This window comes from Mycteria americana, chromosome 12 (assembly GCF_035582795.1).
Source record: "Mycteria americana isolate JAX WOST 10 ecotype Jacksonville Zoo and Gardens chromosome 12, USCA_MyAme_1.0, whole genome shotgun sequence".
Classification (NCBI taxonomy): domain Eukaryota; kingdom Metazoa; phylum Chordata; class Aves; order Ciconiiformes; family Ciconiidae; genus Mycteria; species Mycteria americana.
In genome coordinates this window covers 1,348,625-1,369,051 of record NC_134376.1, presented here as the reverse complement: position 1 = coordinate 1,369,051, position 20,427 = coordinate 1,348,625, and the positions used below count along the sequence as shown (strand labels likewise).

The 20,427-nt window shown below is 56.0% G+C and overlaps 1 protein-coding gene across 1 annotated transcript in view; it reads left to right on the top strand.

The window, feature by feature from the left end:
* PRKCB (protein kinase C beta) overlaps window positions 1-20,427 on the top strand; it is a 128,936-nt gene that overhangs the window by 77,782 nt on the left and 30,727 nt on the right. Inside the window, exons 6-9 of the mRNA XM_075515013.1 lie at window positions 6,648-6,804; window positions 7,184-7,318; window positions 9,689-9,785; window positions 15,650-15,796. Of these exons, the coding sequence (XP_075371128.1) occupies window positions 6,648-6,804; window positions 7,184-7,318; window positions 9,689-9,785; window positions 15,650-15,796 (536 nt within the window). The remainder of the gene's footprint in view (window positions 1-6,647; window positions 6,805-7,183; window positions 7,319-9,688; window positions 9,786-15,649; window positions 15,797-20,427) is intronic.

Here is a 20,427-nt window from a genome sequence, read left to right as displayed (position 1 = left end):
TGGGAACGCGGTGCCAGCCCGCGGTTACGGCCGATACCCCTGTTGTGCCTGCAGCCTTGGCAGAGGCTGCCGGGACCAGAGCCTTGCTATTTACTGAGCTGATGAAGTAAAACATTGACCAAAACTGAAGCCAATTATGCTGTGATTAGATAAACGAGCTGGAAGTACGCTAATTAATAATCACCGGCCCAGGAAGATGCAGCCATAATGAGTCCTGTGCCTTTTCTATTGTATAAGCATGTGCAAATATATTCTTCTGCAGAGCATTAATTAAATGTTTTAACGCAGGAGGGTGTTAATCCGAGCGCAGGGTGCTCGCTGGAATGGGGATGGTGCGTGCCGCTGGAGGGAGGAAGATGAGTGCTGCAGGTCAGCCTGAGAGCCTTCCCCTCTCCAAAACCCTGCCCAGGAGGTGTGAAATAGGGGGTGCGGCTGGCGTGGCACGGCGTGTTGCTGGCCAAGGCCACGCTGAGGCGATGGGGCTGGGATGAGGTGGTCGAGCTCTGACCTCTCCTTGCGACGAGCAGGGCTTTCAGAAGGGTTTGGGTTTTTTTTTTGGTGGGCAATGGGAAGCAGAATTATCTGCACTGAGTGTGTTGTAATGGCCTTGCTTACTCAGAGATGAAGGTAAAGCATTTGGCAGCCAGTGTAAGCTGTCTTTAAGAGCGGGGTAGGAGTGGGTTTTGTTGTAGGCTTTTCTTTTTCAACGTAAGAGCGAACCCCCGTATGGCACTGCATATTTAGCGAAGAACTTTCTGGTCTTTATTTATCCAGCATGTTAATCTTGCCTTCCCATGGAAACCTGGGTGCCAGCCGTGCCCAGGCAGGCGACGGGGCCAGCCGCAGCCCCTTCCCGCAGGGCTGCGCAGCGTCTCCCGTGCCCCCAGGGCTGGGCTGGGTGGGCTGCTGCGGGGCGCAGGGCAGCAGCGTCCCTTTGGGCCCACCCCGCGGGTGGGAGCGGACCCGGAGCTGGGCTGGGGTCTGCCTCGGCCGCTGCCTTCCCCGGGGAGCTGCTGACGGGGCCCCCTCACCCTTTGCTCGATGTGGGGCTGGCTTTACCCCAGGTGAAACAGTCCTGGGAGCGGAGTCAGAAACCATGCCCTCGTGCCTTGCCACCCCTTTGACCGGCGGCAGAGCTCAGCGGGACCGTGCCACGCGGTGGTGGCACTGGCGGCGAAGTGGCCTCCAGGGGGGCTTTCCTGGTGAGACCTGCCGGCGTCCTCCCCGTCGCTGGGTCGGGCGGGGAGGGGGCTGCCGTGCACCCCCAGCACTGCATCCACGCCTGATCCTGCGGCACTTGGCCGCTCCGGAGCTGCCTGGCCCGCTTCTCCGGGGCACAGCTCTCCGCGGAGCTGGAGGAGGGGCCTTGCCCTGCTCTCGGGCAGCTTCTGACCTCCATGGCCGGCACAAGCTGCCTGGAAAGGCTGTGTTCCCTCCTGCTTTGGGCGTTCATTACAGTGCTGTTTCTTCCCATGTTTTCCGTTGGAGATGTGGGTGTCTGCAATAAGTGTCTCTTCCCGAGCCCGTTCCTGCGGTTACGGCTGGCTGAGTAATTAAAAGATGTTGTCTGAATAATTTATTTGGAAACTGTTGCGAATTTTGCAGAACAAATTGTTCAAATATCGTTCAGCCAGCTCTACCTGCCCTGGCCCTACAAGGCGGAGCGGGTGACATCTCGTTCCCGTGGCAGCGGAGCGGTGTCCCCAGGCCAGCACCGCACCTCCCTGCAGCGTGCGGTGCCCCCGGCAGGGCAGAGGCTCTTCCTCCCGGGAGCATCATCATCGCAGCCCCTCAGAGCCGCGGCCGAGCAGCCGGCGCTGCGGAGCTGTGGCTGCTGGTCTTGGTCTGCCGAGGCTTCACCAGGGCGCCGGGTCACAGGCAGCGCGTTCTGCAAATGCATCCGGAGGGGGAGAGGGGGAAGGAGCCGGTGTAAAATCAGGGTTATTCGTGCGGGGCGCCTGGGCCAGCCCCGGTGCGCAGCAGCGAGGGCGTCTCGGCCGCTGGCGGTGCGGTGATGCTCCCCGCGCCCGCGGTGCCGTGGGCGCCCGGGAAGGAGCACGCGGAGCCGCAGCCCGCGCCAAGCGCTCGCTCGCACGCGCGCGCCCACCCGCGCGTCCCCTCGTGAGCGCGAGCGTGCGCGGGCACCCGCGGTGTGCGGGGGGGCACTGCCGGCGCTGCCCTCGCCCCGCCGAGCCGGCAGAGTCCAGGACTTACCCGTGCGTCTTCCTGACCCGTGCCTGAAACCCGGTGGCTTCTCCTCAGCGGGCACCAGGAGCTGGGCTTGGTACCCAAAGTGATTTAAGACCGGCTGCTTTAAATGGGATCGTAATATTCTTACTCATCACTATTAATAATGATGTTACTACTTCTTAATGATGCACAAAACTGTCAGAATATGACAGATGTAAAACTATTTTACCTCAAATTTAACTGTCAAAGAAACGCCGTAAACGGTTGGAGAGCAGCACATTTCTCCCGACACGAGGTATCGCTACTACGCTTCTTGAGGTTTTTATTTTTCTTTCACTTAATTGTTGATTTCTGCTTGAAAAGTCAGAAAGTTACTTAAGGTCAAGCAGAAGCATTTTGGCTTTTTAAATGAATAGATAAAATTATTCCCATTAATGAAATTTTTAGGTCTGCATGCTGAGATAATAACATGAGGTAATCAAATCTCATGCTTCAGGGCATAAACTGATTGACTATGAGGGTCAGGAATTATTTTTCCTGTCCCTTAAAGAAGTGAACAATGGCTTGATAAACGACGAAGGCTTATTCCTTTGTTTTCAGAGGGCATTATGCTGGCCGTTCGGACGGTGAAACACGAAGCAAAGTCAGAGCGTTGATTCAGCGTGACATAATTTTGCGTCCTCTCTCTCTAAGGGGACGTCGCCCGGTGTGAGGCCCGGGAGCGAGCGGCTCCTTCCAGCTCTCGGGTTAGTTCTGCTGCTGGCACAGCGGCTGTTGCTCTCTGTCTCGGGGGGTGAGGAGTCCCCGGGGGTCTCTGCTGACCCTCGGGGCACGTGAAGAGCGATGGGCACCAGCGTGGACCCCGCCTGCCCCGATCCTCGGCGCGGGACCTGTGCCCCGGGGCTGGGGTGGGCACCGTTCAGTGCCCGGTACCGCGACCCCCCCGGTTTAAGTGGTCCAGCGCGACAGCGAGTGGCAGCGGGGTGTCCGCTTTTGGCGTGGAGCTGAGATCTTCCCCCCAAGGCTCTCGCTCTCCCTGTGCTGCAGATGGTCAGGGTCATAGAAAATAGGTTTTCATAGTAATTTTAAAGCCGGGAAGGTAATAAAAAGTAGGAAAAGCTCAGTGGGGGGGGCGGTATTAAGAGGCCCTGGTTCAGCAGGGCCCTTGGGAGCATCGGTCACCGTGCCGTGGCGGGGGGGAGCGGGCAGGGAGCCCCGGTCCCCGCGCCCGGGTGAAGGCAGGAGCCCGCAGGGGAGCGGGGCGGCTGCGAGGGCTGCGGTCGGACCGGCCGAGGAGTTGAGGATGGGGCTGCGCAAAGCCTACGGGGCGGGGGGGGGAAGCCTGGCAGGGCTCTGGGCTGGGGGACGGGGGGACGGGGCACCGGGCTCCCCATACCGGGCACTTCCCACGTGTGCAAGCAGCAGAAGCAATTCCTGCTGGCTGCTCGCAAAGGCTGTGAAGACTGCTTCCCCTGCGGGCTCCTTGCCAGTCAGGTAGTGCCGTGGCGGGCCCTACTGCCGGACTTTTCTCTAATACGCTTTTGTGTTTTATAATTCAAGAACGTGGTTATAAGGATTGCCTTTTTTTCCTATCAAAAAGGCACAGATAAAAGCTTATAACGGTGATGAGAAAATATGTATTCTTCTCCTCTGATAAGGGGTGAGGGAGAGGAAGCCATTTTGGCTGTATCAGTGCAGAGCCTTGGCGGGGCCCTTGGAAATTAAACTAATTACTTAGAGATTTCACACAGCAGATTGCAAGCCTTTCTGCTTGGATGGTACAAAGCTTTCCGCAGAAGATTTCGACTGAGAGTCCAAATTAAGCCACAGAATAAACTGCTGTGCATCCTCTGAAGTGCAGAGCTGGCATTTATGTCCAAACTTTAAAAAAAAAAAAAAAAAAAAAAAAAATTCATTTATTAAATGGCACATGAAAATAATTGTCAGGACGTTATAGAAACGAAGTCACGCTGCTTGCGTCACAGCAAGCAGTTCCACGCGGAAGAAGGCGCGACGGGTGGGCCGCTCTCACGAGCCGCGGGGTTGGTTCTGTGGTGCAGAGCGGGTAACGCACGTCGGGCGCTGTGGCTTCGCCAGCCCCGGCCCTGCCGCGGATTTCGACCCGTATGGGGTCCGTGGGGGGATGGCCCAGTGCTTCTGCAAAGCTGGCCCTAACTCGGAGAGCAGCCTGTGCAATACGTAACGAATGGGCAATAACCGGGGAAGCTCGAAAGCTGCTTGGGTCTGATGCTTTACTGTCCTCCAGAGATGCGTGTTGTCTGTTTAAAGAAATTTTGAGCCTCGGTCCTCTCCGGTACAGGAAGGGTGAATCCTCCTCCTTGGGCATCTTCTCACAAGCGCTCTTAGGATGCTCTGGTGTCCCCAGCCCCCCTCAGCACCTTCCCTGGGGACGATGGCAGATTTCGGAGCAGCGCGGTGCGCAGGGTCCCTGGGTCCTGGCGTTCATTCCTGCTGGGAAAACGAGACCACCGCTGCCTAAACAACCCCAGGGACGGAGCCTCGCCACGTGTCCTCCCCCTCTTCCAGACAGCAAAGCCTCTGCTTGCACGCGAGCAGAGGAAGCTCTTCGTACGTGCCGATGCCGAGCAGCTGCTGCATCCGCATCCCTGACCTCCCCGACGGCTGGCGGGCCTCAGCCTCGCAGCAAAGAGATCCGACCCGTCCTGGGCACGACGGCATCTGCGGCAAGGTCACCGCGTATCGCTTCTTCTGGGGCTGTCGGTAATGGAGTCATTCCTTCCCCTTCTGCCAGAGGGGCAGGAGGCAGCTCTGGCTCCCGTGGCTGCCTCGTCTCGGGAGTCTGAAGAATATCTCTTGCGGCCGAATCGATAGGGCTGCAGTTGGGCAGCAGGCGATTCCCGGCAGGCTTGCCTGCCTCTGTCTCACGAGCTGCTGTCAAGGGTGTCGTGTTTGATAAATGAGCTAGTTTATAAATGCAGATTTGAATTTTGGCTACGAGTTTTATTCCACGGAGCCGGAAATTGGGCGATGCTTCGGGAGGACAGCAGTAGATCGCAGATTTTGGAGCAGTAATTTGCTTTTCAAAACTATCTGGCTCCCGATCTTGCATCAGGAACGCCTTGCTGGTGATTTGGGAAGCGAGCAATTGTTTTTACTCTCGCTGACTCTCTGAAAGTACCTTCTAGCGTCCCGCAGCACCGCACGCGCGGCTGGAGTCCTCTCCTCCTGGGGATCATGGGGTGTATGGGGTGCAGCTGTGCCCACAGTGAACCTCGCAGCAGAGCTGCTGCTGTGATCCGGTGGGATTTCAGGCAGCGCCGAGTTCCCTGTTCCCGACACGGCACGATGACCCTCCGTGCCTCATCCCCGCGGTGTGCGCTGGACCCGGGCAGGCGATGCCGTGCCGTGCCGTGCCGAGGGGCTGCCGGCGGGCACCGTGCCGGCTGCCGAGGAGGGGTGGGGGGCTCCGTACCCACCACGCTTGGGCAGGAGGGAAGGGGAAGCCCCGCCGCTGCTCGGGCAGTGCTGCCTGCCCTGCCGGGGCGGCTTGGGTGGGAGAGCCCGTGGAAGCGCCCAGCGGAGCTGTGCCTGCTGGCTGCAGCGCAGGGGAGGGGAGTTTCTGCTCTGGACTTTCTTGCAAGCAGCTTTCCCCCTGGTTACGGCTGTGCTCCATCGTGTCCCATCGGACTTTCCATCTCTGGTATCTGTGGCCTGAAGGGAAGATAAGACCTTTCTCCCGGAAGACAGACCCCTTTTGACTTAATCTAGGGGAAGAGACTTAGATCAGCCTGATTGCATTTAATTTGTCGTAAGCCACAATCCAATTACAAGCAGCCGAGGTTGCCTGCAGGTTTGCTCTCCCCTCTTCTGCTCCTTCTCCTGCTCCCCAAGGAGACGCTCCGGCTCCCGGAGCCGGGGCGATGCTGCTGAGCCCGGCGGCCGCGCCGCTCCCTGCGGGCATCCCCCCGGTCCCTCGGGGCCACGGCAGCTGAGCCCGAGGGGACCCGAAAGGAGAGCTTGGCGCTGGGTCCGGCCGCTGCGCTGGTGTTCCTGGTGCCTGCTCTCCCCTGTTGACGGCCCTTTCGTTGCTATTTCCACTCTCCACGAGAGCACCGTCCCCTGCTCCCGCCTCTCCCAAAAGAAAGGTGCAAATCAGTGCAGTTCTGCTTACCGAGGTGCAAGAGGGAGCAGAGCCGTTTGAACTGTTTGAGAGCTAACAGCAAATCATCCCATCAGAAAGTGAAAGTAATCTCTCGAGTTGATCCTTCAGCCTCCCTCGTCCGTTAGAGCTGTATCTGCTTTGCATTGGTAACTGTACGTCGTTTCTCATGTAATGTCTGTGTCTGCATGTGTTTGGTTTTAATTCTGGTTTTAATCACTATTTTCACACTTACTCTTGGCACACAGGGAAGTTGTCAATTGTTGGGTATTTTTGTAGTTTGAATACTGAATTTAATCCTTTTTCTCTTCCCCAGTAAGAGATGCTAAAAACCTAGTTCCTATGGATCCTAATGGATTGTCAGATCCCTACGTGAAGCTTAAGCTAATCCCTGACCCCAAAAACGAAAGCAAACAGAAGACCAAAACTATCAAGTGCTCCCTGAATCCTGAGTGGAATGAGACATTTAAATTGTAAGTACAAGAAAAATGTTTGAACTTGTAAACTAATTTTTCTCACCCGTAAGGATGAATGTGATTGTATTTGCTCTGATTTAATTACTCAGAGACATTAAGCTGATTCAACTGAGAAATAATTCTTTTTGGTCCTCTAAGTGTGACTCAGAAACATTCAAACCTCTGCCCTGACCAAAGCCGAGCGTTTCAGGGCAGGAACTCTGCTCTCTCCGTTTGAAACGGGTGTGGTGGGGAAATTAAATATGAGAGAGCTGAGCGGTCATTGAAGACCTTCCCTTCATTTTGCATCCGCGTGCTTATGGAGCGTGGAAGGGGCATGGTGGTGTAGCAGTGGCTTCCAGAATGAACCCATCCCTTTTTCTTTCCTCTCTTCCAGCCAACTGAAAGAGGCGGACAAAGACAGGCGGTTGTCTGTAGAGATTTGGGACTGGGATCTGACCAGCAGGAATGATTTCATGGGCTCCTTGTCCTTCGGGATTTCTGAGCTGCAGAAGTCGGGAGTCGATGGATGGTAAGAGTGCAACTGTTTTAAAAATACTATGGGCAAAAAGCAGTCCTGGTCTTTTTGTGCGCGATGGAAGGTGTGGCAGCCCGTTTGGCTTCCCATCCCACCGGTCCTTTTGGCTCCCGTGTAAGGTCCCGCTGCACGTCTCGGACTGGTGCGAATGGCTGGTGCTGCGGCGGGCTGCGGGCCGTCCCCGGGACGGCCAGAGGTGCCGGGACGGCGCCCGAGTGCCCGGCGTGGGCTGGCTTTGCGTCACCTCCTCTGTGTCCTCCTGCCCCTCCCAGGGTTGCTCGGAGCTCGGGGGGCTTTTCCCTCCCACGGGCACGCACAGACGTGGGGCTACTACGCCTGGCGTTCGTGGCCGGGGGGGCTGGCGCTCCCCGCGGGCTCTCGCTGCGTAGGCTTCAGGAGGAGACGGCGTTGCCTGCCGAGCGTTTGCCGAGCAAGCGTTTCCAGCATTTTGTGGTTGGAGTCCCTTAGTTTCTGTACTGGGGAGGCAACGTGGCTTCGTCAGGCGTGCAGGAGAGCGAGCCTGTGAGCGGGCGAAGGGCTGGGGGACACGCTTTGAATTGAGATTTGTGGCGGGGGCAGCGGTTTTGTAGCACGCAGACCAGCAGAACCCGTGCTGAGGGCCGCTGTTCGATAGGAGGAACGCTACCAAAGTGTGTAATTACCTTGCCCTGGCTGATTACCATACGAAAGATGAACGCGGTGGGTCTGTAACACCCGCGCTGAATGGGTCTCTTCATTTCCATTTTATCTCCCCCGGCAGGACACAGGCCACCTTATTTCCCTTTTTTTTCCCCCAGCCGCTAATGCCCGAGAGCCGTGTTACCTTTCCGTGTCAAGTGTAATAATTGAAAATAGATACTACATGTCTTTTGGAGACCAAAACCTGGATGCTATTAATTTGCGTTCCGCGAGTGAGCGAACACCCTGGACTCTGTCTTTTCCACCGTGGAAGCTGTACGTGTCTCACTTAAAGCAGGGAGCGGAGAGGAGGAGGAGGAATTAGCAGAGGGGCGGCCCTGCCCGCCCAGCGCCGGGTCGTGCGTCTCTCGCTCGCGGAGGTGGGCTGGAGGGCTGGCACCCCGCGGGCACCCGCTGCCCCCCCGGCACGGCCGGGGCTGGGGGTGCTCCCTGCCGCCGTCCGCCTCGTCCTGCCCGGCGGGAGCCCGCGGTGAGGCGGCGGCGTCCGCTTTCCCTTCCCAGGGAAAACCGGCCCGGCGAGGGGCTGCAGGCAGAGCCTGGCTGCGTCCCCGCGCGGGTGGCCTGCGGCAGGGCGCAGCCCGCGAGCCTCGCTCGTCACAAACCCGACCCTGGTTGCCACACGGCTTCTCTTCTGGAAAAAAGAGGAAAACCGTCGCTTCCCCCCAAATTCCCAGTGCCTGTAAGGGTGCGTGCGTGTCGGCTGGATGCTCTGCGCTGCCGGCTTCTGATGCAGCCCAAAGTCTGATTGTTTTCCCAGCCTTTTAAAAATCATCTAAGTGGAGATCTAAGTAATTTTCCTTGTCGTAGCGTTTGGCTAGAATAAACTCTAGAAGGAGCTCTGATGTATATTTCATTGCTAAACAACTGCAGTTAATGGAGAAAACAAGCTCGAAGGAAGAGTCTCTCCGTATATTATGCAGATAGTGCTTTGCTCCTGCGGGGGAGGCTCTGTAGATAACCCCCAGCTGATAACCCTGCTCCGGCTGCCAGGAGGGGTTCGCCGATGGAGCCAAGGCTTTGCCTGCGGCTGGGTGGAAGCCTCAGATCTGAGTGACGCTTCCACGATCTCTGATAATTGCCGCTTAAACTTTTTTCCTTTTTTTGGTGAGCATCTCGGCTTCGTGCTCGGGGTTGTTGGCGCCGGCACGCTCCGCGCGCTCTCCCCGTGGAGCCCGGCGTGCCTTGGCACCTGGGGCGGCTGATGGGGAAGGAGCTTGCCCGTGCGCGTGCCCGCGGCTGTCACGAGAAAGGCACGCTTCGTCCGTGGGTTTCTGGGTCAGGCTTGTGTTTTGGAAGAGACATCGGTGCTTTGTGGTGTCCGCCGCAGCAGGGAGCGGATGTGCTTCCCGGGCTGCGGTGGCTGGGGTCCCCCGTACGGCGAGGGACCCCGGAAACAGCCCTCCCCTCGGGTGCGTGTCTGGGAGCTCGCCGAGTGGGACGCTTTGGGGGTCTGAGGTTCGGAGATCTTCTAACCTTGGGGAAGGGCCAGCCGGGCGCCGGTACAGCGGAGGCAGGGCTGCGCCCAGAGCGGGAGGCGCGCTCCTGCCTGCCTGCGCTCCTGCCTGCCTGCGCTCCTGCCCGCCTGCGCTCCTGCCTGCCTGCGCTCCTGCCCGCCTGCGCTCCTGCCCGCCATCCTGACCTGACGTTCTCGCCGTGTCCCTCCAGGTTTAAGCTGCTGAGCCAGGAGGAGGGGGAGTATTTCAACGTCCCGGTGCCTCCTGAGGGAGAAGAAGGAAACGAGGAACTGAGGCAGAAATTCGAGGTGAATGGATTTTTCTTGGGAACTGGGGGGTTTTCCTTGCTGCCTGCCTGCCATGCCCTCGGCAAGGGCCTTTCCCTGCCAGCTCTTTCCCCGGCAGCACGGGGAGTGTGGAGCAGGGTATGGCCCCTCACTCCTCCCTCTCCCTGCTTTGCACCCGCTCCGGGGGACCCGTGCCTTTGGCTGGTCCTTCCTGAGGCTCTCCGTGGCACGCCTGGCTCAGGGGCACGAGCTTCGAAGGGTGTTTCCAGAAGGTAAGTTGTTCGGTTACATTTAACAAAAAAAAAAAGTCACTCTGGAGGCTTGAAGCTTTCCAGCAATGGTTTGGCTGTGTTAAGTAATAAACTTAGGAGGACCTTGCTGGATCCCTTTGGGAACGGCAAGTTTGTGATGCGTCCGCAAGCGGTTCCTGCCTCGCCGGGGCACCTCAGCAGGCCAGGCTGGCGCGTCCAGGGCAGGGCAGACCGGAGAGACGGCGGGCGCTTCACGCAGGGGTCTGCTCGCTCCTCGGACCGCTGCAGCTGCGCGGCTCCTCCAGCACGGGGCACGCGGGGGGCCAGGAGCGACTGCGCAGCGGGCCGAGGGACGAGGGGGAGCGGGGACGGGTGAGCCAAAGGGGGTCACTTCGTAGAGGTTTGCAGCAGAGCAAGTTAAGACAAAAGGATTTGGATGCACCAGGAGCTGGAAGCGTGGGGTTCATTCGCATGCGGTTTTCTGACGGGGTTGACAGGATGGTTTTTAGTTGTAGCACACTGAATGAGCCATCCGTCTCGCCCTTCTGGAATATTCTCTTCTAATTTGAAAAGACAGTGATCTCCCTGCACGCGTGTGTGTCTGACTTCGTGCGCAATAGAAGCAAGCGGTGGATTAGCTAGGAAAGGGAACAATCATTTCTGGTGGATGAGGAGATGAGAGATACGAAAATTATTCTTTTCGCACTTATGTCAGGTCGAAAATACAACAGAGAATATTGTACAACGCACAGTTTTGTGTCATTTTGGCTTTGTGCCTTGTGCTCGACTAAGAGTGTGCTTGATCCCGTGTCTCTGCTACCTATGGGTAGGAAGGAGTCTGAAATCCCATCGTTTCTAAGAATTTACTTCTTACTGCAAAGAAAGCAGCACTGCGAACATTCCCCTTCCACGTGCGTGGTTTCAGACCACGCCTGTCTTTCTGTTAGGGTTACGTAATTCACAATTTGTGTTTGCCAAGATGAGTATAGCGTAGCTAAATAAGGAGATACTTCATTTAATGTATTTCCAACGCTGTATTCCAGTTAAAGAGGGACGAAGATCCTGGGTGTCCCAGGATGACCTGACGTAACCGTGCTCCTGCTGTCAGCACGTGCACGTGGTGTTGGTACAGCAGTTCTACCCTCGTTGTGAGGTGCCATATAAGGGGATTTGTTCGTCTGTTTTTTCTGTCATGCTGCTGATTATGAATTAATATAATTAACTAAGATAAATTAAGATATTAATATAATTGGATTTGGAGCTAATCTCAGGAAGAAACCCTTTCTTAGCCGTTAAATGTCGTGGCAGCCTCTGTACCCTGCCTTGTGCGCAGAGACCGGGCTGGGTTTTTAAGAGGGTGATGGTTGGGTGAGCTGGCGCCTGGTATCGGCGATCCCTGAGGGCGCTTCGCACCGAGGTGTTACCGACGGAAGCGCTGCTGGGGCTGTAAGCCCGGAACGCTAGGGCAACACGAACGGGCCAGTGACTCAGTTTTCCATAACGTAGGTAATCCATCCTTCTCGTGGTGTGCAGCGCTGCTCTCTCAGCCCAGGTAGCGGGGTAACCTGACGAACCGAGAGTGGAGTCCGTGCTAATTGAACTACGGGCTAATTGATGGGGCCACGTGACAGCGAAGGTCAGATGAGTGACGGAGCCTTGCCGGGAGCGAGCCCCTAACTTGGAGGGGAAAGCCGGCAGCCCCGGCCAGAGCGCTCAAGGGGAGCAGCGGGCTGTGCGGCGCGGGTGTCGCTGCCAGCTCTGGCCCGTGCAGGTGGAATTGCAGAATACGCACGTGGGGAAAGCGCTGGTGGTGCCCGTGAAAAGCAAGGGACGTAAAAGCAATGGGCTTTTTTGAGTGAATGTGGATACGGGATTTCAGGGAGCCGGAAGGGCTCTGCAGAGCCTTAGCACACCTGGGTTTCCCCGGGGAGCCGGCCCAGCTAAGCGCTGTCAGCAGCAGGGCTTTGCACTGGCAGCACCGAGGATGTGCACGGGGCTGAACTGAAGCTGGTGGGATTTCCATGCCGGTCTCTGAACGATTTCAGCGATGCTTGGCTCCAACTCGCCAAAGAGGCTTCAAGGAGAAATGTCTACTGACTACGCAATAAGCCATGGAAGATCTTGCTGAATGATTGATCCAGACGTTACTGAATTAATAGGTCTTTGCCATTTTTCAGTACAGCTAAGGTCTTCCCAGAACCCTAAGAATCACTGTGGTACATCTGGAGACTTACATGAAATGAGCCATACATAAAATAAAATAGTTGCCCTTACGATTGTCAGTTTGAACTCCATAATTATAGCACAGGACTGGAGAGTTAGTTCCTCTTTCTCCTTTTTTTTTTTAATCTCACACTTATCTCATTTATATATAACTTTCCTGAATATCCAGGAAAATAAGATAGTTCTAATACAACAGCTGGCACACAACCAATGGTTGTCAGCTCTATAAAGAACTAACTACCTGGTTTTATTGCATTTCTTGGTGTTCCAGCGGTGTAAAAACGGTATGTATGTCGGAAGTCAGATGATGAGTTGTCTACGGATCAGAAAATACATTGTCCAGAGGTGTCATTCCACTCTGCCAGACTACATCTGTACCCTCACCTTGCTCGTCTTCCCCTATCGCATCCTCCTTTGTGAGCAAGTCAGTGTTCCAAGGAAAGAAATCCCCGTCCAGCTGAGCGATGCCTGGTGCTGGCGTCCCCGGGGGCGAGGAGCGCGCTGGAGCCTGGTTGCGATGCAGCAGCCGGGCTGCTGTCACGGCGTTTCAGACGATAAGGACTAAAAAGAATCCTCCAGTCGATCTGCACTACTGCTGCTCGATCCCGCCTGTTCCTGGGCAGCGCAAATCAATAGGACAAAGTTGAGACGCGTGTGACAGGTTTATATTTCGAGTGCACTTAATATTGCAAAAGCACCCAGCTGAAAGGGCTGAGGCGTCAGCCTGGACGACGCAGAAGACGCGCGGATGCTCGCAGAGCTGCCGGCCGGAAAAATGCCCCTTTCTGGCAGCCTGCGGTGCCGTTCTTGGCCGAGGTCCTGCTGCTGCGCTTCCTGCAGCCTTCTGTCTGCAGCGGGCACGTCCTGGGCTTGACAAGAAAGCGTCCTGAGACAAAGGCGCAGCGTGAAGCCTTGCGCCACGTCCCCTGCCAGTTCTGCTCGGGCTTTATCAGCCTCTTGCTGGGACAGCTTGATAGATGTGAACGTCGGCTGCTATTGCATGAATTCAGATGTAGTAAATTACCTATGACAAATGGAGTTGGATAACGAAGGTCAAGTGCTTTTTTTTAAGAAATTTTGTGAGCAATATGTGGCACGCTTCAGTTGTAAACCTTAAAGAGGTCTCGAGATGGTGTGAGCGTCAGGAGTGTATTAAAAGCTGGTTAAAGGCCTTTTGTACCCACTTAGAGGTAGGCATTAGAGACACTCGATAGCAGAAGTAAGACTCTTCACTCGGGGATGACAATCTTTACATCTCCCCGACTCTTATTTTGGGCTCTTTTCTCGAAAGACCTTTCCCCCTCCTGGCCAAGCTACACGCTGAGCCTGTTTCATCAGGGAAGTCGCGTTGCGTTTATATCCGCATCTTGTCTGCTGCGAACGTGCCGTGATGCTGCAAATTCAGGTCAAGCGCAAGGCTGGCTGTGACTGAAGCAGCCCCTCTGCCGGCGCGGGAGCAGCTGTAGGCAGCAGGAGGGACCTGAACTCGCTCGCACGCTGGGTGCCGGGTGCGTGCCCGGGGGTCTGCCGGCGCTGCTGGTAACGCCGTGCCTGCAGCTGGCCGGTTTGCCGGGATGAAGGAAATGAAAATCCTCTTCCTTCCCCCCTCTTGGCGTTGCTCTTTTCCGCTCTGCGCAGGACTGAGAGCCTCCCCCTGCTTTGGTCGGTGTTTCACTGGGTCCCGTGGCCGCCCCGGTGCCGCTGGGCTGCAGAGCTGTGGGAGGGTTCGGGCTCTCAGCTGCAGAGGTGTGCTTTTGGGTGCCATTTAATGGAAGCATAATATTGCCCTTGAATTTTATTACAGCTTGTTTTCACAGAGGTTAATTTGGTGTCAGATCTGATCTGACAAGATTGTTTTTCAGCTGCGATAGAGTATTTAGGGAGCTTTCACCGAACGCGACTGTTTTGCCTGCTGATAAGTACACCTTTCTTTTGGAGATAGCTTTGAAATACAGTAGGGTGAGGATTGCTGAAGGCAAACGTACACGACGCAGGGCTGGCTTCGTGGAGACGCAGAGCTGCTCTTGTTCGGTCGCCCGCGTTTGGGTCCCTCTGTGGCCAAGTGCGACGAGCAGCTTTCGGTCGGTGCCGGAGCCGATGTGGAGTACAGTGCTCTGGCGGGGTATCCCCTTCTTTTGGGGATGTTGTGAGAGCCTAAAGGTTACAAGGAGGAAAAACCCTTGTGCTTTGGGAGAGGTGACTTTATTTCCTTTTCGATGTATGCGCTTTCCCCATTGGAAAGCAGGCGTGCCGTGCGCGCGGCTCCGCTCGCGGCGGTGGCAGGTACCGGTGGCTGTGGAGCGAGCTCAGCCTCCTCCCCGGGGCAGAGCTGCCTTAGCAGTCACGATGTTTGCAAATCCTGGAGAACCGTTCCTTTAGTTTTCAGTGCAGGAATTTTTCAGATGTTTGTAGGTGCTGCAGGTGACCTTGAATGGAGAATTTTACAGCACGGAGAACCTCGCAAGAACCAATTAGCAGCAGGAAGGGCTTGGAGATTACTTGTGAGGCTCCTATCTGGAGGAGCTGCGAGCAGCAGCCAAATTGAACTGCTGGAATCGGGTTAATGGAATTTCACGCTAGACTGAGCTCAGCGCAAGCCTTACACTGTCGCATATTTCTAAAAATTAAAACCGAATAAATTGTGAGATAGCTTTTACAAACTGTGGTTCAGCAAATTAGATAGCCCCTGGACCAATGAGGAGGTGCCGAGCCGCTGATGAGATTTTGTGTTTAAAAATGTGGGGGTTTTGTGAGGCTCCTTAATAAGCAATTGTGATGGCAGCAGCTCGCACGATTGCTTGGGGATGCAGGAGGAGTGCTTTCTATTCTGGTTTGCTCAAAATGGATTTGTAGCTTCCTCCATTCAGCCTGAACTGGCACGGGAATGCAATTCTCTTCAATATCAGATAGTAACGGGGGTGGAGCTGGATAAAAAGCCCTGTGTTTTACCTTGATATATTTATATTCACCTGTCCTTTTCTGGTGAGGTGAGACAGAAGTCAGCTTTGAGAAGAAAAAGCTTATTTAAGCCTCTGTTTCGTACTTCGGGTGACCTAGAGCACGTTACGGGGTAGCTCCTCGGGCGCGCAGCTGCCGTGTCCCGCTGGCTGCGGGGCGAGGGCTGGCGGGGTAAGGGGCAGATGCGGTTCCCAGTTGCTCTTGCAGAGATTAACTGGGAATCAGCCAAACGGTGCAATGTGTAGGGGCTGATCACGTCTCCGGTGCCCTTCTTGGTGCTGTCCCTGTCACGCTTAGAGAAGAGGTTCCCGTAGCTGAGGGTAGGGTTTGACCTGGAAAAGAGCTCGTTAACGTGGGATTTCGGGAGCACCGCCTGGTTTTATAATGACCGTTCTCCACACTGCTTTCAGTAATTGTTTCTCTTTTCTCCCCGTCCCATCTCCATCTTTGCAGAGAGCCAAGATTGGAACAGGGTCCAAGGCTGCGGATGAGAAGACAACAAATGCCATTTCTAAATTCGACAACAACGGGAGCAGAGATCGGATGAAACTTTCGGATTTCAACTTCCTGATGGTGCTGGGAAAAGGAAGCTTTGGGAAGGTGTGGTACAACATACGCCTTTGCACTTTATTTAACACACGTGTTTCTAGCATTTCTGAGCTGCGGTCGCGTGGCTGCTCCAGTGTGATTGGTCCTGGCTCTGCCTGGGAGCACTGGTGTCACGGTAATGGGAGCCCAGTTCCTTGGCTCCCTTCCAGACTGTGGGACTGCTGTGTCAGAGTGATGAAGACCTGGGATGTCTGATCAGACCATCACAAAAATCGGACACTTTTTTTGGGGAAGCAGGGTGTGTACTGTGTCTTTAAAGCTCTTTTTTATTTGGCCATTTTTTTCTCTAACAATTACAAATATACGTGAACATTTTAATTAACTTTCCAGGCTGGTTATGAGTGCTAACAGAATTTCATTCTTCCAGTAATTATGTGACTTGGAGCCTTGATTTTTCTTGGGGTCTGGCCAACTTTGTCATGATTTCTGTTAGAAATTCCAGTCCTTGGGTGGCTGCTCGGGCTTCGCAGCCCGGAGCGGGCAGGAAGGTGGGCTGCTGTGGCTGTGCACCAGCGCGGTGTTTGCCGGTGCGGTGGATGGCCTGATGCCGCTCTGATTAGGGAATTGCCTTAATTGCACGGAATATTGCTCTGCCTTTGGGCACGTCTCTTGGGCGGGCGGCGGAGGCGAGGAGAGAATGCCAGGGGAGGGATGCTCACCCATCGCCCGCTGAGCACAAGGGGTGAGCCCGCCTTTCCCAGCTGCACCCATTCCCTCCCCCAGCCTTTTGCTGCTGGCGTTTGAGCTCTGGGAGGTCCCAGCCTCTCTAGACGGGTGTTTGCTCCCTTTCTGGAGGCGGAGAGCTTGGAGATCCCCTGAAGCATCTGTGACAGGAGGAGAACGGGGAGTTCCTGATGGTCCCCAGCATCCAGAGCATCAGCCTGCAGTTCCCCTGCCGGCGATGCCGCCGGGGAGGAGGCTGCCGTTACTCCGTGTTTCACACCTTTGCTGCGGGTTGGCAACGTGGGGGAGCAGGAAAGCCCCGTGCGTTGTGCTCGTGCTGCTCTCGCTCAGTAACGCATGCATATCCCCCTTTCCACGTCGCTTTTGCCCTTTTTCTCTCCTTCCCAACACCTAATCCCTTTTAAAGTCTATGCTTGGCATCTGGAAACTCTGTAGTTGTGGTTTTTTCCCCCCCTCTTCTTTCTTTTAATTTGAGAAACGTTAGCAAACTCTTCAGTCGGCATCATGGCTTATATAAGGGAATGTGTGACAGAAACTGTTCCCTGGAACAGAATGTTATAAATATGCTAATTAGTGCTTATTAAAACAGCACGTTGGTTTCTACGGTTAGATGCAGCCTCACCCTCACGTGTGCCTGCGCCTCGCCGGGGAGCGCTCCCCCGCGGCTCCCCTCCTGCCTCCCGGCATCCCGCTGCCCGTCCCCCCGGCACGGGGACTCCGAGGCGGCACGGCGGAGGGTGCCCGGCTGCAGGGCCGTGCTGCAGAGGACGCTTTGCTACCTGCTCGGTTTGCACTCGCACAGAGGTGCCAGATGTGTCGGAAGGAGCCAGGCAGAGGCGTGCAGATCCGTGCCGCGCCAGCGCTCGGCCGGTGGGGAGAGGAGCCCAGAGCCCGGCTCTCCGGTCTCGGCTCCCGGCAGGTTCCCTGCCCTTGGCGTGCCGAGCAGCCGGCCGCGTCCGTGGCAGCGGCATCCTTCTCCGGGGCTGGCACCGCCGGCTGCTGTGCTTGGCTGCGTGCTGCCAGCCTCCCTCCTCCCGGTCCCTGCTGCTGAGCGGGCTGAGAGCTCTTTGAGCATAACCACGGAGTTTTAGTGAGTCTCTGTCAGGCGTAAGCGTATTAACCCTTAGGCATCAGTAGCTCAGATTTACTGCTTAATACTTTTCTCCACCGCTGTCCAGGGTCAGGAGTACCTACGTGTTGGCCTCGGTGGAGTTTAATAAACTTGCTTTCTCTACATTCAGCATCAGAATATCTCCAGTTATTATGCTGGAGCATTCCCAAACAAATACTCTATATTACAGGAATAAATCAAGTTAAATATCAGATTTTTCTGCACAAAAAAAAAAAAAAAAAAATTAAAAAAGAATGCAGTCTGCTTTCCAGAGAGAGAGCTGGCAGATGGAGGTCCCCACAGAGCCAGGCACCGAGGTTTAGGGGATGGAAAACAGCTCCGGTTTGGAAAATAGCTCAGGGACAGGGGCTCGGGCGTGCACGGTCCCAGCTCGGTGTGTTCAGCCCCAGGACGCAGGGTGGCCCTCGGTGCTCCTTGGTGGTCTCGGGTCTTCCTGGGCTCCCTGGCCGCGGGGTCCGCCGTCGCCCCCGGGAGCGGTACCCGGTGGCAGTCCTCCGCTGGGCTGGCAAGGGGAAGGGAGAGGTTCCTGTCTGAAGAAGGCAGCGCTTGGCACAGCCCACCCTGGGTTTGCTTTGCTGTAATATAAATAGAGGAAAGTTAAATTATGTGGCTTGCTCATATTTTTGCAGCTAATCAATCTGTCATGCTATCAAGCTGTCAATCTTTTCTGGGGGTTTTATGGTGTTTTTCTGAGCGGAGCCGATTCTTTTGCCTCTGCAGTTACGGATTAGAGCGCAATGGGAGACAATTTACATGTCCTATGATAATCTTCAAGCTGTAAAATGCTTTCCTCTCCTCGCTTGGGATGAAACGTGGCAGAAGGGCTGGTAGTTGGCGCGCTCGGGCAGGGACTCGGTCTCTGCCTGGCAGAGTCGTGCTCTGGCCCCTGGGCGCGTGGTGAGGGCTGGGCGCACGCTCCCTCCTTTACCAACGTGCATCTCGCGCGCAGCTCCGTTCAGGGCGCTACCAAACTGCGCTGGGTGCGTTCGCTTGTTTGAGTCTTCTCATATTTACGGTGCAATGGGTCCCAATCTTTTTCTTTACTCGCTGTGTCATGATCAGCCGTTGCTGAAGCCCGCTCATCGGTGGCTGTCCTTCTCCTGAGATCTTAGCTGTGGCTGCAGTCACCATAGGAACGGCGATGCCAGCGTGCTGGAGCCAGCTTTGAGCCAGCCCTCGGCGCGCCGAGAGCGCCGAGCTCGGAGCGGGCTCCCCGGCGCAGCTGGACGGAGCGCGGCTCTGCGCTGCAAGCTGTCGCGCCGGCGCTGCACCGCCGAGCTGCCGCGAGACGGAGTCGGAGATGGTCGCGCGAGCCCCGCAGGCTGCGAGCAGCCCTGTCTCCTGCTCAGCAAACAGGCCGAGTCTGCTAACGCTTGTGCAGACTTTGCGCCTGTCGCTCAGGGCGCAGAAGGTATTTTCTCGATTGGCCGTAGCCCAGAGCCTGCAATCTCTTCTGCTTACGCAAATTCACAGCGATTACGGCATCCCGAGCGGCATTAGTCTCAGTGTGCGCTTCTGGAGCCGCTTCCTCTGCCAGCCCAGATGTGAGCGAGAAATGTAGTTAACGTGGGGCTTGCAGCGTCCCTCTGCGCTCACCCAGACGCACGCTCTCGCGCTTGGCCTCTTCGCTCCGGGTGTAGTGCAGCTGATTTTTAGGCAGCTGCAAAGTCCTTTTGCCTTTCACATTTCAGTAAAGCAGGGCTGCTTGGCTCGGCTGTGGCTCGGGATTGCCACGCCATTGGGAAGCTACCACATGAAACGTTCGCAATCCGTATAAGCCCTAGAGCAGTTTTTTTGCATTTAGCGTGGTACGCGAGCCAACCTCTGCCTCTCGCTGCGCTGCAGAGACCGAGCGCACCGGGGTGGTGGTAGCCACGTCCCCGGTCGGGCGGGAATCGCGCACTGACGTCTCGGTGGCACCCGCCGCTCTCGCTGGGTTTTCTGCTGCGCGGGACGGGCTGCGATCGCCCCGGCAGGGTTCGGCTCCCCTCCGGCGTTACTTGCTACAGCCAAACCCTGTTTGCCAGCAGCTGATTTTACCCTTACATTTGCTGTGCATGTACCCCCAGGGAAGTCTCCCGGTGGGTTTATCCCCAAACCCGCTCTGTTACCAACAACAGCGCGCTCTTCCCTGAGAGTCTCCAAGGAAAATGTCTGGAGAAGCACCAGGATGCTTTCCGACCCCTGCCTGGGACTGCAGTCTCGGCTTGCGAAGGGGGCTCCTGCTGCCACCCCCCGCCCCGGCACGGTCCCTTCGGGGCAGCAGCAGATGCCAGGCTCAGAGGCTCCCTGGTTTAGTTGCTTTTTCTCTGAAAGGGTTATGGATAGCAAGGTAATATAATTGATATTGCCTTGCTGCATATAATTGATATTGCCTGCATATAATTGGTATTGCATGTAAACCACTCGCTCCCAGGTAACAGGCTTCATCTTCCCACAAACTGCGCTCTTGGAGCAGTCACTCCTCTTTTCCACCGACTTTGAGCTGCTGAAGCTCATCTGCTTTTACCGCTTAAAAATCAGCCCCATTTTTCAGCACCTGCGCACGGTGACCGGTAAATCTCAACTCGCATAAAAAAGGTGAAGGTAAATGGAGGCAACGAATTGAAACGGTTCGGTTTGTGCAGAATTGCAGGGGAGGGCAGAGGTGCAGAATCCATGTGAAGCTGCTGTCTCTGCTGCCCTGGCACCCTGTCCCGCCGCTGCAGGCAGGGCCCCGGTCTGTCCGTGCTCGTGGGCACGCTGCGAGGAGAGCTCCTCGGTTTGGTGCAAGGAGCTGTTGCAGGACACCTCAGGGAGCTGGTAC